Source organism: Theobroma cacao, chromosome 5 (genome assembly GCF_000208745.1).
Source record: "Theobroma cacao cultivar B97-61/B2 chromosome 5, Criollo_cocoa_genome_V2, whole genome shotgun sequence".
NCBI classification, from domain to species: domain Eukaryota; kingdom Viridiplantae; phylum Streptophyta; class Magnoliopsida; order Malvales; family Malvaceae; genus Theobroma; species Theobroma cacao.
The window spans coordinates 22078936-22097102 of record NC_030854.1 but is presented as its reverse complement, the minus strand read 5'-3'; the positions used below and the strand labels follow the sequence as shown (position 1 = coordinate 22097102).

General features: G+C 33.7%; 2 protein-coding genes across 4 annotated transcripts in view; both read left to right on the top strand.

Moving 5' to 3' along the window:
• On the top strand, positions 389-12409 carry LOC18598699 (aladin). Of its 2 annotated transcripts, none has more exons than XM_007028331.2 (16): positions 389-512; positions 623-678; positions 754-849; positions 929-973; positions 1635-1749; positions 1921-2017; positions 2126-2305; positions 2449-2507; positions 3821-3908; positions 3986-4061; positions 5107-5206; positions 6823-6874; positions 10959-11096; positions 11334-11421; positions 11682-11749; positions 12177-12409. In XM_007028331.2, exons 1-15 carry the CDS (start codon positions 455-457, stop codon positions 11730-11732), a joined length of 1299 nt encoding a protein of 432 aa, XP_007028393.1. In that variant the 5' UTR covers positions 389-454; the 3' UTR covers positions 11733-11749; positions 12177-12409. The 2 variants fall into 2 exon arrangements, with proteins under 2 accessions (XP_007028393.1, XP_007028392.1); XM_007028330.2 differs by having other exon boundaries at positions 1918-2017.
• LOC18598698 (dihydrofolate reductase) overlaps positions 12999-18167 on the top strand; it is a 14864-nt gene continuing 9695 nt past the window's right edge. The window contains exons 1-6 of one of the 2 annotated variants that reach the window (XM_007028327.2): positions 12999-13164; positions 13366-13557; positions 13650-13691; positions 13791-14022; positions 15210-15455; positions 15654-15861. In XM_007028327.2, coding sequence (XP_007028389.2) covers positions 13042-13164; positions 13366-13557; positions 13650-13691; positions 13791-14022; positions 15210-15445 — 825 coding nt within the window. In that variant the 5' untranslated portion in view covers positions 12999-13041 and the 3' untranslated portion in view covers positions 15446-15455; positions 15654-15861. Of the gene's footprint in view, positions 13165-13365; positions 13558-13649; positions 13692-13790; positions 14023-15209; positions 15456-15653; positions 15862-18167 lie in introns of those variants that run through there. The other variant, XM_018120526.1, reaches the window with a different exon arrangement.

Below are 18167 nucleotides of genomic sequence, written 5' to 3'. Positions count from 1 at the left end.
CTACATAAACATAACTAGTGATTAAACTATAAACTTATGGATAAAGAATTATCTTTATGTTATTATAAAAAACCAAAAATCATACATGAATATCTCAAATTTTGTTCATATACTCTACAATTTTGTTTAATGTGGTCTTTATTACATGGCACAAAGAAATTGATATAGTAAAATTTCTTTTTTCAAATCTTTTTTGGTCTGACACATCAGTGCTATGTTAGCATCATTTGACATGTCATCATTTTATTAACACCTTTAATAGTTTGGACAGAGGTAGAGAAATTGATCGCACAAAATCGTAGAGAACAGGACTAAATTGACCAATTTTGAAATAAATAGACTAAATTGGTGAAAAAATTATAGTACAAGACTTGCCCGGTTGACACTTAAAACTTCTTACTCCTCTTTCTTTCGTTCCGCTTTGAAACAACAAAGGAGGAAAGAGTCGGCGACAATGCCTTCGTTTCCACAGCCTGGGTCGGTTACCATCTGTGAAATCAACCGAGATTTAGGTACCTCTTTCTCCTTCTCTCATCCACATAGTACACAGAAATACCAGAAACCTCGCTCCCAATTTTTTGTACCTTTTTAAATGGTTAACAGCTACAGTATTACTATGCAGTTGCTGCGGAGGCCCTGTCGGATGATGGAGCCAAGGACACTTACGGAAAGCTTCTTGTACGTTGTTAATATATTAGTTTTGCTGCTTGAATATTCGTCATATCTGGAATTTCAATCTTTGGCTATGTACAGGGAATGGTGTTCAGTCCGGTTCCATTTCAGTCGGTGGAGGATCCCACGCAACCTCAACCCACGACAAATGCCGCCAACTCTCAACCCAAAGGATTGGTGGGCTTCCTTCCTTTCTACTGGAATATCTTTTTCCTCTCTTTTCTAGTAAGTTTTCACTTATAAAATCTCGTTGCAGGGAATGATTGCTAGCTCCCTCAAACACATTTTTCAACCTAATGATGTGAGTTTTTATTTCTTTCACGATTTATATTTTTAAGCGTTTTCTCATATACCTATAATGTTTGTTTTAGTAGTTGTTGGATATAAATTGATGGTTAGAGTTGCCCAAAATTAATCTATTTTATACTTCTAATTTGAAAGCTTTCTTCCATACAATCAGAAATATGCCAGCATGATAATTTTTTGGCCAATATTATAATAAATTTGTTACCTGGTTGATCACCTTTTTTCCCTCCTGCAATTGTTGAACTACCATGAGCTTTACCTTGAAGGGCCACCCGTAAATGGCAATGCCATTAATCTGAATAACACTTATTTGAGAACCAGCATTTTTGTCCTCGAATCATTATTTAAATAAAACCTTTTTTATTGTGAAATTCTTATCTTTAAATAGCAATGCTGGTTTTTTATGTGCTAATGCTTACAGGCTATACCAAGTGCTTGTCAGACACAGTTAATCTTTCTTGGATTGGCCTAGGAAGATATTTGTATACCATGAAGAGATTTGATAACCATAGTTGATTACCTATTTATCTGACTTATTTATCTTAGAGATAGTTTAATTGTTTTAGTTACTCTCGAAAGCGCATGCACAAATAGTGTTGAAAGAGAAGGTGGTTTTAATTTTTCAAGTCTGCAGTCTCATTTGATAAGCTGTATAGATTGATTTGTTACCAGAAGTTGCTCTCCAAGGTGTGAGCTGGCATCAACACAAACATATCCTTGCATTTATCTCTGCCTCGAATCAAGTTACTGTTCGTGATTATGAAGATTCCGGTGGGCAACTTATTATATTATTCTGTGCAAAATGTCATTAACTTATTTTTATCCTTTGTTTGGTTCTCTCCTAGTTTTCGTTCCTTCTTTTTTGTGAAACAAAATCACTTCACTTGGCCACTTTTAGATGCATACAAATGTTACTTTTATATTGAATATTTTGAACAGCAGGGAAGGAGCCATGCATTTTAACAAGTGACTCCCAAAGAGATGTTAAAGTTCTAGAGTGGAGGCCAAATGGTGGAAAGTTGCTTTCTGTGGCATGCAAGCAAGTATCCTGTTTTTCCAAGTTGTTATTAAAATTATAATATATTCGTTTAACTCAAATACGGTTGATATTTTATGCTTAACTTCTCAATGCTTTTTTGATCTTCAGGGGTGGAATTTGCATTTGGGCGGCATCTTATCCAGGGAATGCAGCATCAGTTAGATCTGGTTCTGCTTCATTCTTAGGGGCACTCTCTAGAGGCTCTGGGACTCGGTGGACTCTGGTGGATTTTTTTCGAAGTCCTCATGATGAACAAATAAGTGCACTTTCTTGGAGTCCTGATGGAAGATATCCAGAAATGAATACTCTTGTGATATTGATTTATCTTTTATTGCTATAATTCATTAACAAGATTATGCTTGGGAGTTGAAGGTAGGAGTAGAAATGTTGTTTATTTAACTATTCAAATGTTTTCCATAACGTTTGTCTACGTATTTGGCCTCTGCCTCATATGAAAGCTCATCATTCACAATTTGGGATGTTGCCCAAGGTATATTTATGACAGTTAGTTTCTCTTGAACTATTTTTTAATTCAAATGTTAACAAGCAATCGTAACCCTTTCGATGAAGCACCCTGTAATTTGATACATATCGGTTGATGATGAACTTAGTTGGGAGTTTGGATAGGCTGATTAGTTACTTTTAAATAAATTATGATTCTTTATAATTCTTAAGGTTGGTTTTTTTTTTTTTTTAAATTATGATTGTTTAAGTTAAAGGTTGCAGGGTTTTTTTTTTTTTATATTTTTAATATTATTAATTTTAAGTCAACACCTTGTAGTTTGTTTCTGATTCTTTAAGTTCAAGGTTGCAGGTTTTTTTTTTTTAGAACTTTAAGTGTTGGGTATTTTTTTTAGTTTGTTGGAGATTTCAGGTTTTAAGTCTATAGTCTTATTCTTGTTTTTATATTTATAGTTGTTCTTACTGAAGTTTCCGTATAGGTTGGTTTCTAAATTGGATAGCTTCCTAATTGGAGAGTCTAAATATTCGTTGAAGTTGATGTTGTATTAGGAGTGCTAGTTCTTATTAGATTATGCATGCTAGGAGTCTACATATATGTATGCAATCTTTCTTTTGAGGATAAAATTACTATCAAAGAATTTCTGGTGCATTTGATTGTGATGATGCACTCAACCTTAGGTATGATAAACTTATTGGCAATTTATAGAATGGGGAGTTACACCTTCTTGTGTAGCCCAAGCATTGGACAAAAGAACAAAAACAAAAAACCTTTGGTCTGACTCCTACAGAACTTTAGGACTTCTTCATTCAATTTCCTCTCTTTTCTTAATAATTCAAGAAGCTTCCATAAAACCCTAAGCACCCAGCTGTCCTAAATCATTGTGCACTCAACTTGTTGTTTGAACATACTTTTTTATAATCAAGATATATCCACTTTGTACTCTTTTGCTTCTGGAACCTTTACGTAGTTAGTTTTTTAACAAGAGTATAATTACTAATTCCTCCAAGACTCATCATTGTTCATTCTCGTCAATTCAGTCTTATGAGCAACAGAATGTGCAAGATGGTTGGAAATTACAACATGAAATATATACTGATGCAGGGCATCTAGAGGACCTTGGACTATTTACGTGCTGTTAGATTTGAAGATGATGTGAAGTGCTGTTAATGGATACCTTTTGCAATTTCTTCCTTGACAAACCTAAATGATCATCATAGTATAAGCAGTTTGCCTGGATATAGTTTCTATTGTCATCTTAAATATTTATGTTCATGTAGGCATTATTTCTTTGGAGATTTTAGTCTTTATTTTGGAGTAATGATATTTCTTGTAATTTCCAGGTATTGGGACACCCATCCGACGGGGATTAGGGGGAACATCAGTGCTTAAATGGTCTCCGACTGGAGATTACTTTTTTGCTGGAAAATTGTATGGACATAAACTTTGCGATGTTTTATGTCTAATTTTAACCAAACATCTAGGCTAAAGTCTCTGTCCTGTTGCAGTGATGGAACCTTTTACCTCTGGGAGACAAACACATGGACATCTGAACCGTGGTCTTCATCCAGCGGTTTTGTCACGGTAAGTGATATCATTTTTAAATCATTGAACATTGTTTATTAAAGGTTACAGTTCGCTAGACATAGAGATGTTGTCTAATAGCTGCTTGAATCATTATTACACTTTTTTCATTTTATTATCTGTTTCAATTTTCTCTTGGATTCTGAGTTTTATGGTAATTTTCCAAAAAGGTATTCAGTTTCCACCTTTTGTTCTTCAAACTTAAGCTATGTAGTTTGGAATTAAAAACCGTATGTTCAGGTTGGTAAGTATGTTATGAGTTCATCTTTCCTTCAGAATTTTCCTTATGGGTATACTTCTTCGTGATAACTTTGAGTATAAAAATGTCTAAACTATGCTTGCAAATGGCATTGAATGGTGCATAATTGACTTAGCTTGCTTTTAACATTAGTGGTGTAGAAGTGAAGCTGGTCATATAATCCATTCAATTTATTTCGGATCATATTATGTTTCATTAAAAGAATTGCTACCTTTATATAATTCAAAAACCTCTTTCTATGAAAATGTTATATGTTCCATGTGAATCTTATGTAAAAGTTCCCTCTAGTAGTTGTAATAATTAATTCAGATGGGATACTATCATTGCTCATTGGCAATACATGTTACTCATCTAGCTCCCCTTGTTGTCATTTTCATGTTTTAATCCTTCTAACTAGTCAAAGCAATTCAATTTGCCCTTTAACTTATCTAATTCACTCTTGAAGATAGTTGACAAAATTTTAGATGGAGCGGAGTGATCGGTAAATATAACAGTATGCCATTTTACCATTTGCATTGCATGCTTGGTTGCTAGTATATTGGAGTATGAAAGGGTTATATTTTCATGGCATTGTTTTGGAAAAACTAATATACTTTTTTACTAATATTTGACCTCTCTTTTTATTACCTCGAAGGGGATAAAGTCCTATATTGTTATAGTTATTGATGCATTATAGTTTGTCAGCTTGTGGTTCTTATAATTTTATCATAAACAGGATTCTGTTGGATATGACTGATATGACATTAGAATTTGCTTGTTAAGTGATCAATTGTGTGTTGTTGTCAGGGTGCAACCTGGGATCCTGATGGTCGTATGGTCCTGCTTGCTTTCTCTAGGTCCTCAACGTTGGGTTCTATACACTTTGCATCAAAGCCTCCTTCATTGGGTATGTAAGCTATATGTAAAGAATTGCTGCCATCCATCAATATAAGCTTTGCGGTGGAATAGGAAACTTGCATGTAATTATGTGGAACAAAGAGAAAATCGAAGTATAAATATTGACGAGGATTGTTATTTCTTTTGGGCTTTAGTTTTTGAGTTTTTCTATTTTTGGGGTTTCCCCCTGTTTCTGAGTTTTTTTTCTTTTACCATTTTTTATTGTTGTTAATACTGTGATTACAAAGTTGCTACCATTTTATTTATATCATTTTTGGTTCATGTTCTATTCTTTCTTTCTTTTCCTTCATTTTCTTTTCTCTTCTTTTATTTTCTCGTTTTTAAGAGAATTTGCTATCCACAAAAAAAGTAAAAAAGAAAAGAATTTGTTACATTCGTTTTTTATTTTCTCCTTTTTCATTAAAATTTTTTACTGCAAAGACAAAATTACCTTATTATTATTATTATTTTTTTTTTTGAAGTTATAAGAATAAAATAGTAATATGACATAATAAGTTGTCATTCCCTTCTCTTTCTCTCATGAACCAAACAAGGTTGGTAATTTACCCCTCCCTCCCCTTTCCCTTCTTTTTTTATGGTATCCAAACAAGTGGAACTGTACCCTCTCCTTGCCCCTCCCTTTCCTCTCCTTCCCTTCTCCTCATGGTTCCCAAACATGGTGTTAATGAGCTTTCAAATTTTGGTCTTGTATTGGTGATATTGAGGATTGTAGTTTACATTCGACAGATAATTTCTTTTTGGAAAGTAGAAATAAGAAAAAAGTTTCCCTTTTCTCCCACCCTCTTTGTTTGCACTTGGTGTTGTGCCTTCCCTGTGGTGGGTAGAGGAACTGCACACGCTCGTTTAGTTGGCCTTCTCAGCAGCATACTTTGACATTGCATTTCTGTTTAATTTTTTCTTACTTCTGTGGTATTCTATCATTTGCTTCAGGCAAGATTGGATCTTTCTATTTTCAAATTCTTTATTTCTTTCTTTTAACTTTGCTTTTCTTTCAAGGTAAAACTCTACTTTACTTTTAATGTTGTTTGCTTTTTACTGGACATAATTTCATTTTAGGAAGTTGATCATTTTGTCTAAAATTTAAGACCGGACATGTTGCTAAGCACCTTAAGATCACCAATAAGTTCCATCTTTATGTGTGTTTCTTCAAAAATTATCAATAAATATCTAACATTTCAGTAATATATCTTCTCTCCACCGATCAGATCTCTCTCTCTCTCTCTCTCTCTCTCTCTTATTTAAGCCATCCTTTTAATTGAGACGAGTGGGTAAACCATAAAAACTTTAAAATGCCAATGACGCCTACAATTGCCATTCTTATGGTTTTAGAAATTTTAGTGAAAAACACTTTCCACAATTGTTGAGAGCTCATTATACCATGTTGACCTAGATGTCAGAGACAAATAATACAAGGGAGATTGGCTGGACGTGCTTTTAAAGCAAAGTATTTGAGCATGCTTACCAACTTGGTTTTTTATAAAGTTCATGCTTTGATATTTAATATTTGAAACCAGTTTCTGTGGATGTTATTGTTTTAGTTGTAGATTGAAGCTTTATAGTGCAAGTGGCAGAGTTTAATTTCTTCTCCTTGATGACTCTCTTCAGATGCCCACTTATTACCGGTTGATTTGCCAGAGATAATATCTTTGACAGGCAGGTATTGGAAGTTACTTTCTAGTTCCTGTTATTTTTAATTTGTAAAATACTTTGTGGAAATATTATTATTAAAATAACTCCTGCTTAGGTCAAGGTAACAGCTTGATTGTAGCCACATCCAACTTGCAAATAGAGGTCTTGAGTATGAATCCTCCAACTTAACCACCAAAATGAAAAAAACCAAAAAGAAGAAATAAAAAGTCTGGAGTTAGCTGAAAGTAAATAATGATAATAAGAAGTCTGCTTTTTTCTATAATTATATAGAATAATAAATATTTTGCTAGTTAATAATTATGCATTTGGTACTTGAACTATAGTTAAATATTCACTTTGGTACGTAAAGTTTAAAAATGCACAATTAGGTACTTGAATCTTGCTTCTGTTAACCATATTAGACATCTCCACTGTCTCTATTAAGCCAAAGTTTGGTGTGTCCCAAATAGCCAATAAATCACGCCAGTGTTCATACAATGCCATGCCATTTTGCCACATTATCAGTGGGGTCCATTACCATGCCATGGGTTAAAGAGAGGGAAATTTTCACTAAGAACATGGCATTATATGGACACTTGGCACGTTTATTGGCTTTATGAGACACATCATACATAGGCTTAAAGGAGTTAGTGGGATGTGTAATATGGTTAATGAAAACAAATTCATATTACCTAAATGTACATCTTTAAACTTTAAATATTAAATTGAACATTTGATTATAGTTCAGCTACCAAGTGCATAATTAATCCATAATGTTAATTGTTTTGGTTTTAAAAATTTTAGATGTGTAATCCAATTGTAAAAATTCCATTGGAACATTAAATAATGAATATTATTAAAAACAAAACTATTTATTAAAAATAACTCAACAAGACTAACTAATTAATTGGTCTAATCTTTATGCTTAAGAATTAGAGCAAATAATGATAGTTAAAATGTTTGATTCAAGGCTGATCTAACTTGGTATCGAGATTGTAGTGGAGTCCTAAAAATGACTTGTCTTGGTTTTATTTGTTTTTTTAGATGTATTAGTTTGATTGAAAGTTTCCTGTTAGAATTTTTTTAATGTATAATTCAGCTGGAATGTTGAACAATAGACATTGTTAAAAAGAGTACCACATTATTGAAAACAAGTGATATGAGTTAAATTAGTCAATTAATTGACTTAATGTTAATACTTACAAATTATACAAAGTGATGATATTTAAAACTAATTGATTATTGATGCAATGTTGGTATAATCTTAACATTTGCCATTGGGGCATTTATTAAGTTGTTTTGACTCTATTTTAACACTTGACTATTAGTTTCATATATAAGGAATTTATATTTTTTTTATTAAAGTTAATAAGTATAATTGGTTATAATTTAATGGGCCTAATCTTAATATTTACTATAAACAATAAGAAATCATATATTTAAAAGTTATAAGCTAATTGATTCAATAATATTAATCTACTTTTAATTTATATCTCAGCTCATGATTAGTAGTAGATATGTTTATCCATATTCAAAACATAAAAGTGTAAAACCCTTTAATTAGAAAAACAACTCAAAACCAAATGGAAAGAGGCAGGTTGAATGAGAACCAAAATGAAAAAGAATGGCTGCCAACTCAGCCAGCTTATGTGCTTTCTTTCTTTCTTTTTCTTTTTTTTTCCCTTCTTGAAATGACAAAAAGCCTCCCTTTCTTTCTTCTAGTTTGTGGTCTCTTCCTACTCAAACAAGTTTATATTAATTTTAATTAAGGGGGAAAAATAACTTCATAATTTGATCATTTTGCATTTTGTAAAAGGTCATTAAGTTACAATTGGGGTCATTTCCGGTTATGGCATTAGGTAGTTACAGGTTTCTAGTCGTTTTGGGTTTTTTGTATTTTTCAGGTCTGAGTTGTTTTGTGCTCGGATAATTTTGGATACATGTCGGGTATCTTCTGGTTGTTGACTTTCAGAGTCAACTTGGGTGGTATTGCATTGGGATAATAGCATAGCAGATGGATATTTTAATGCCTTTGCATGCCTTTGAGAGCTTAGATGGAGGGAGAAGGTGATCTAGGAAGATAAAGAGAGTTGAGTGGAGATGATTTTATGTCTTAGTTTGTTAGCTTAATGACAGGATAAGGATAATTTTCCTAGTTATCTTGTTTGGTGAGAGAGGAAAGACGGAAGAGTGTAAGGTAATTGTTAAATAAATTTATATTTGATGCACTGTTTGTGTATATATCCTATACTATCAGTGAACCACATGTCATCATCTTGTTAAGAAATAAAAATTTAAAATTAAAGATCCTTAAAATGCAAATAACATATAATTTCAGTGATCTTCTATTCTCTTTGCATTTGTTTTAACCCAACAATCAACATTTACTAACTCTCACCACCTCTTGGGAATTTGCAATTGCTGCTTCAATGTGCCTCCAATTCAAGTTTCATGAGTTGCGGGGAGTGTGAGATAATTATATCTAAATATGACCCTTAGGTTTAAGACTTGAGAAGGTTCTGAACAAGTCCTAAACTCCTGATGGGGTTAGGTTGCTTATAGTATGTGAGAGCATCCAAAGGGATAAAAGATTGCTAGCAAAATTGAAAGTTTTGGAGCTGTTTGTTGAGATTTTAGGTTTACCTTATGGGTTTGTTTCCCTCTTTTTTTTTTATCAAGCCTTAGGGTTGCTGCTCATTATATTAGAGATTTGGGGTTTTTGACTGCTCTCAAGAATGAGATTTTAAGTTTGCTTGTACATGTGCCTATCTTATCTTCTATATATGTACATGAGAAAATGGGTTTTCACTGAAGGGAATTTAGTCTCAGAGAAAGGCATTTTTGTAGCGGAGGAAGTAAATTAATTTTTTCAGATTAGTAAGTGATTTTTTTTTTGATGTGGTGGAAGGTGAAAGAGGGAAAAAAAGTAATTATACCAAATGTGTAATTAACCCAAGCTAGAACAATTGAAAAAGGTTTGGAGGCTAATCTGGGATCATTTGAGGGAAAAAATGTGTAGGATGGGGATTAAGGTTGGATGAAGAGCATCAAGTTTGGAAAGTTTGTTATGCAAGTTGTACAAGTAAAGTGGGCAGTTGTCTAGGTTAACTTAGAAATATAGCTTCACATCTAATAGCATAGTAGCTAAGAAATGTCTATAAAAATAGTTCTCTCAACTCTCAGAATTAAGGGAAAATTACTAGGTATGTTTTACCCATTTTAGTTCCTTGTGGTTTAAAAATAGTGGAACTAACCTTGTGAGGTTTCTTTCTTTACTTACAGAGGGTTTTTCTTTCAGATCTCATTTTCCTAGAAATAAGAATGACTAAACTATCCTTATAGTCAGCCTTCGAAAAATGTGGAAAAATTATGTAGATAACCATCAAGTTGGATTTCAGATTTTCATACAACTATTTCACCTTTTATAAGAAAAAAAATGTTAAAGAATTTAAAATGTTAAAATATGTAGATGGGGGCAGTTCAGCCACTTTGTTAAAGATTAAATAGCAGAATTCTTTTGATTATCTATTTAAACCACATGGTCTTATGTTTGCCACTTCGGAAACCACATGAAAATAAAATTATGTTCTAACCACTTTGAGGTAAGATGTAATTTTTTCATCAAATCACATGAAGCATCTGTTCTAGGTTCAATAAAGATGGACTCCAAACAGAAACCAACTGTTGGACATCAAACAAGGGTGTCATAATAATAAAAAGAAAAATGAAAACAAGACTTAAACACCATCATCTCACCTTTGCCAAACGATATACTATAAATTAATTAAAATACCCCTACCTCATTAAATCATTGATAGATAAAAATAAATTCTGCAATCCATTTTACTTAAAGATACGTATATTAAGAGTCAGTACCAATTGCTAATTGGCTATCAAAGCTCCCAACTTCTATTCTCGTGATTGTCCAAATTGAGCCTTTCGAATTATTACTAGCCTCGACAAGTCTTCTAAATATCTGTGCAGATGTTTACGGACTTCTCTTCATCAGGGTCTATAGCTTTTCTCAAGCTTAAGTTTATTATTTCATATGATTTCATGCATAGAATATTCTTCTGCCTAGTTAAATTGATCTCAAATATTTTGTCATGCAGTCAGGGAATTGAGAAGATAGCCTGGGATGCTTCTGGAGAGCGATTAGCAGTATCGTATAAAGGAGGGGATGACATTTACAAAGGTCTCATTGCATTATATGACACAAGGAGGAATCCCTTGATTTCTGCATCACTAATGTGAGCTTCTGCTTATCTTACCAGATGCTTGACATTTTGGTTACAAAAAATGTTACTGCATACAGCTTTCATGGAGCACTCCATAGTCATTGAATGCCAAGTCAAATGATCTAAATGAGATCATTATCTCCTCCATTTTTTTTTTTTTTTTTTGGGGGGGGGGGGGTGGGTGGGTGGGGGTGTTCTGAATATATGTAACAGCTAATTTATATATTTGTTTCTGTAATATGAATTCAGTGGTTTTATCAGAGGGCCTGGCAGCAATCCAAAGCCAATTGCGTTTTCCTTTCATGACAAGTTTAAACAGGGACCATTGCTTTCTGTGGTAAACCCTCATCATTCCTCTTACATGTTGATTTGGACTGTTAGGTCAATGAATGAGCGCTTGATGGTTTTTTTAGCACTCTTTATATATGTCATGCTTTGAATCTGTGTACATGAGTTTCTGGACCTAACTAGTATCTTATTATGTTTTTTAAATTCTGGTAAAAAATGGTATAGATTTTAAATCTCTGTGGCAACAGGCAACTAGCAGCAATTCATGTTTCCAACCATCTATTCAGATGTGTTTTTTTTCTTATGCAGTGCTGGAGCAGTGGATTCTGCTGTACCTACCCTCTCATATTTCGTTCCTAAGGTTTTCCCTGGAGAAGGTATCTTCTATTCTCCTAGGTTCCTTGGCTGCACATTAAATTTAAGTGCATGCCCAACACAACAAATATAAGCTGCCCTCCCTTAGTCTTCTTTTTCCATGCTAAAACTAAGCAACATTTGGATACCATTTGTAATTGTTAAGCTTTATTTTCCCACATTGTTAGCTGTGGAGAAACTTTTGAAGCTACTTATTGGAAGTTCTTGTGTTAACAGAAAAGATGTTAAAAATTATTTAATTACATGTCCAACCAATTTGTGATTGTTGGCCCCAAATAAGTGTATCCTGTTTAGATATGGAGATTGTAGGGGCACTAACGGAGATTAAAGAATGAAACTTCAAGTATTAAAAGCTGTCATTTTCTGTCACTTGTTCCAAAGACATATTTTTGATATAGTTTTCTATTTACACTGTCCTATCTCTTACAGGCTTTCTGAGGCAACCTGTGTATGGCTTATTTTGCAAAGGGTACAGACAGGAGGGTTAGATCTGCGGAAACACAAATGAAATTGAGGGAATTTATAGCTTCCATTGTTTTGCTTCAAAATGTTCCTTTTACTGTTTTGCAGTGCCTGAGTTTAGAAGTTATTGTTGTAACTTGACAGCACTGGTGACCTAAGTTTTAGTGATGAATGATCACTTCCATCACATGCTTTCCCTCTATATTCTTGTAGGGTAAAGATTGGGAGAGGGGAAATGTGGGAAGAGAGAAAACATGCTTTTTTCTTTCCGTTGATGTGCTTGGTAGAATAGGTGGAAAAGTGGGTAGAAAAAATATGTATTTTTGTTATCTTTTTCATGGTATAGTAGAAAAAAAATACAAGGAAAGAAAATGAAAATTACATTATTTTTCCATGACCCCTTTTGTAAGTGGAAATAAAAAGATAAAATCTAAGAGAGGATGGAAAATTTTATAAATTTGTAAGACTTAATTCACACATTTCATTCTCTTTTCTAATCTTATCAATTTTGAAATGATTTGGTTATGTGAATAAGAATAGAAAAAAGGCTACCTTTTGCTTTTCTCTTACCAAGCAATAATGAAAATCTTTTTTTTTTTTGGCACATGGTTATGTTTCTCATGTTAAAACTGGACAATCGATTTTATAAATTGAAGTATAGGTGTAGGCAGGCAGCTGAGCCCTGAATATTATTTGGTAAGCCCGTGCAGCACCAACCAAGCACACCTAACCGGGGAACTGGGTTAGGTATGAGGAAACAACCTTTCTTTTTCCGTCATAAAAGGACCCCCTACACCTTCATTGTCATCAACGTAGACAAAGGGGAGCGGAAATGGAGGAAGCCCAAAAACAAAAGATGAAGATATTATGCCTTCATGGGTTTAGAACCAGTGGGAGTTTCCTGCACAAGCAAATCAGCAAGTGGGATCCTTCTGTTTTCTGTCACTTTGACATGGTATGTTTGCTTAATATTTCATACTAATTAATACACCAACTATTTGACCCTGATCAGTGTATAAAATAATATAATTTTCCTAATTAAATAGGGTACTCAAGTAGTAATATTCAACATAGTGCAATAAAATGAAGAGTGTTCAAAATCTAGCAGACTGGAAAATCATAATAATAAACAAAACTGCAATACATGTATATACAGGATTTTCCTGATGGACTATTTCCAGCTGGAGGCAAATCTGACATCGAAGGCATATTCCCTCCTCCGTACTTTGAGTGGTTCCAGTTCAACAAGGATTTCACGGAGTACACAAACCTGGAGGAATGCGTCTCTCACTTGTGTGAATACATCACCACCAAAGGACCTTTTCATGGATTGCTTGGCTTCTCACAAGTACGTTTTATTTTAATGCATCACCACTTGTTCCCACAACAAGTTTCTTCCAGATTGTTTTCTCTTCTTATTGCCCCTTGTTCTTGCTGTAGGGTGCAACTCTTTGTGCTCTTCTGTTAGGCTACCAGGCACAGGTAATATAAGTTGCAAGTATTGATGCATCTGAGTTAGGAGGCAGGTCTTCTTCTCTCTGCATTTTGGGTGATATTCTAAAGGTATGGCAACGCATGCAGGGGAAGGTGTTGAAGGAGCATCCACCCTTCCAATTTTTTGTTTCAATATCCGGATCAAAATTCAGAGAGCCAAGCATATGCGAGGTCGCCTACAAAGACACAATCAAGGTCAAATCTGTGCACTTCGTAGGAGCTAAGGACTGGTTAAAGTTGCCTTCGGAGGAGCTGGCCACCGCCTTTGACAATCCTCTCATCATTAGGCACCCTCAAGGCCATACTGTCCCAAGACTAGGTAAGCCAATAATGCTACTTGTTGCCTTTTTTTTTATAATTGAGTTTGAGAATATTTTGTGAAATATATATATAATAATAATTATATTATTATATTTAATTATTGGTGTACATTGACATGTATAAAATATACTGTTACCATAATTATCATGGTGGTGTTTGTGATAGTGTTTTTATATAAAAATACACCTATAAACAGCTAGATGATAAAATAATACAGTAGAAGAGAAAAGAGAGAGACGGAAAATGAAGAAGAATCTAAAAGCATGTGACTTTTGACAAATTCAACAAACCACGTTCCCCTAAAATGAAAAATCTAAAAAAATCTAATATAAATCCAACCTCATCAAACCTCGAACCCACACCGCAAAAACCCAACTGAAACCCTAATCTTATCAAACCTCAAGTTCACACCGATAAGCCCAATCATGTGTTAAGCTGAAAACCACTTACACTTAAACCCATCAGACTTCAGATCCACATCCCATAAACCTAAAGCCCACGCCTCAAAATCTAACCAAGTGTCAAGTCAAGAGCCTTGATGCCCCATATTAAAAGAGAAAAATTTAGAGTCCATCGAAGACGAAGATAGGAAAAAGAGAGTCACAGAGCAATACTTTGGTCGAATAAAAAACCCTCAATTAAGCCCAAAAGCCTATAGCTGTGAGAGAGCCAAGTGTCAAGGCAAGAGACTCGCCAAGTGTCGATCAATGAGCCCATTGAGGTTTCTTTTAAGCATAGTTATTACAAATTATAGATATAGATTATAGATTGGGATTTTTATTCTCGTGATTTCTCACCTTGTTGTTCCTGTCATTCTAAGAAGTATGAGACAAAAACTTGGTCGTTTTGGACTTATTGTCTTAAACAAACAATACATGTGGGTGTGGCTGTATTTAAATTGTTGTGACATATAATTGATTAAATATTGTGGAATATTCTTTAGGGACCATGGCTTTTCTCACCAAATTGAGAATTGGGTGGCTTAAATTAACAAAATAAAAGTTGAATGGATAAAAGTAATATATTGAAAATGATCAATAGCCAAAGATGTACATTAATACCCCAATAAATAAACATACTAATTAAGATAGAATGTAGCGGTAGAACTTGTACAAAAGATAAGTAAGCAATGCAACTAGTTGAAATTTCATGTAATCTTACATTAATTGATTCACTTGTCTTCAGATGAGGCATCCACTGAGCAATTGAGCAATTGGACTGCAAAGATCCTCCTCCAGAGCAATGCTAGCATCTCCAATAATGAACATGAGCTGAAAAATGGAGAAACCAACAAGGACGATGAAGAGGAAAGGCCAAAAGAGTTAAACACTAACACCATCAACAACCAAAGGGATGCCTCGGAAATTGCTGGAAACCACAAGGAATTAAAGGTTGGAGAGGCAATCCAAGCACAACATTAAAATGGATGAGGTAGAATCATGACCTTGGGAAAGGAATCTTTGGTAATATATATATATATATATATATATATATATATATATATATATATATATATATGTGTGTGTGTGTGTGTGTGTGTGTGTCTAATAAATTTAATTAAACCAACCTATTATTTTTAATGACATTAAAGTATTTGACTTATTGATTGGTACATGATCTCATGTATAGTGTCACGACCTGAAACTTCCATCGAATCCGTGACAACCACCGCGAAGTCTCGTCAGACATTCTTTACCCTGAATGCTGATCGAAACCTCGCAAGGCTTTTGTATCAGTTTTCTTACCTCCCTTGTGATCGACAATAACTAAAATCGTGTTTTGAAACAATATGGACCATTCTCTCATCCAAAAATAATGAAAATTTATTTTTGTCTCACAGGGAGATTTTAATCATTCATTTTTTTTTCTTTTTCGAAAATTTTGAAATTCGTAAAAATGTAATATGTAAGTGGAAACACATATTTCATGATTTAAATTAAATTTTTAAGTCTAAAACATTCGTTTAAAGTAAAATTATAACTATTTGAATATAATAAAAATATTAAATAAAATATTATATTTTCTTAAAACACAATATTTTCAAAGTCTTCCTAAAATAACTTTTGTAGCGTAAGAATAAAATAAATTTATTCATATAGTAATAAAAATAATTAAAGTATGAAATTTCGTTTACAATGACACGTGGGCTCCCAACTGACCAAGAAGGTGTAGCGTTACGAACCCTTACTTTCTATGATGCAACTCCGAGATTAATTCTTGTCTTAATCAACTATCAACTATCAACAAACTGTCCTGAGCTTGAAAAATAGATAAGAAGAGGGGTGAGATTACATAATCTCAGTGAGTAAACAATTACCATCAAAAGCATCTAAAGCCGAGTAGACGGAGACAATATAAAAATGTTATATCTCAATAATATTTATAAAGCAAAATTCGTTTCAATCTATACCAAACAATTTCTTTTCGTCAAAATTTCTCGACTTATGAGTTTTTCAAACTTGACCCTTACCAGAATCATTCTCGTGGGTACCTTAGTCAAGGTATCCCACTGAGACCACCAAGGCTATTAAATGTCTCATACCCATAAACATATTTTCGTATCTGACACACAGTCGTTCCTTGGCGTTGGCTGAGTCTCACTCTCACGTGGTGGCCTGAACGTGAGGTGCACTCAAATCTTACCTCAAGAGATACTTCATCCAACATCTCCCCCCGAAGGTACGTATATAATTGGGTTACCGTGCCCCTCTCATAGGCAGTCCACGAAAACCCCCACCACTGCAGTGACCGTTTAATATTTCACCAGACCCATAAAATTTTCAGTAGCATAATATGGCGAATAAAATGTAATCCAGTCTACCGAGACCAATCAAAAACTGTTCATATATTTCATGCCAATCCCAAAAATTTAGCCATCACGCTACCATAGTGTCATAAGCCACAATTTCAATAACATATAAAATCATAAATTCAACGCAGTCTCCATATACTCAATTTTCCCAAAACAATATTTGATTTCAAAACTAGTATAAATCTCATTTAAAAAAAATATTTTAATTAGAAAATATAATATTTTATAATTTAAACTCACCATCCAATAAAAGCATAAAAAAAGTATAATTACTCTAGATATTTAAGACTATAAATTGTCCACTCACAGTATTAGGAGTAGAAATACTCTTATTTTCAGTCCGCGGGTACAGTCCTTTACCCGTATCCAATGGCTCACCACCTAGCCATAATCCATGACACATATTCCAATTAAATTGTGTCTAACAGTCATAAGCTATTTCAGGATCGATATATATATGCATGATATGAAATGAAAAAAATGCACGAATAGCCATCTAGATCCGGTATTGGCCTAAGTCAATTTTTCATCCGATAAATTGGCCAATGCGTCCAATTTCATTCCAACTTGCTCCATTTCTTTTCCAATCCCTCAATTCACCAAACACAAACTAATTAACACACAATTAGGTAAAATTTATCTTCACTTTTCTTCTTGGAACTTTCGGCCAACAATGGTACACTAACTCTGTGATTTTTTCTACTTAATTTTCTCTCCATAATTCATTAATTCCTATACCAAAAACTATTATTTTTTAATCAAATCACCTAGAATAACATCCCATTCTTCCTCATTATTCACTTAGAGAATTTGGCTATTGATGGACACCAAACCTTTGGTGGTTTTCTTCACTTGTTTTCATGCTACACATCATTAATCACCTAAAAACACTAACATACCTAAAAATCAAACCAATCCAAGATCATTCTCTCTCCATACCCATTTTGACCAGCCATGAATTCACCATGAAAGCATGCTTTTCAACCATGAAAATTAAGAAAAAACGCATAGGAAAAATAGTTCATAAACTAAAATCAAGAAATTTCACATTTTTCTACTTGATTTTCTTGAAAATCCACACTTTTCTCTTGAATTTCTTTCCACCTATATCAAGAATTCGGGATGGACCACCTTCCGAATCACCTGTATCAAGGTGCCATTTGCTTCTAGCCGTAGAATCTAGAGATCCCTCGCTATCACTATGAGAGGTATCGAGACTACCACCTCTTCTAGACATGGTGTGTATGTCACCGGTGCACCTCAAAACCTATATGCAATCAAATAGTAATTGTTTAATTATTTATGCATCTCAAAAGTAGGTAGATTTCTAT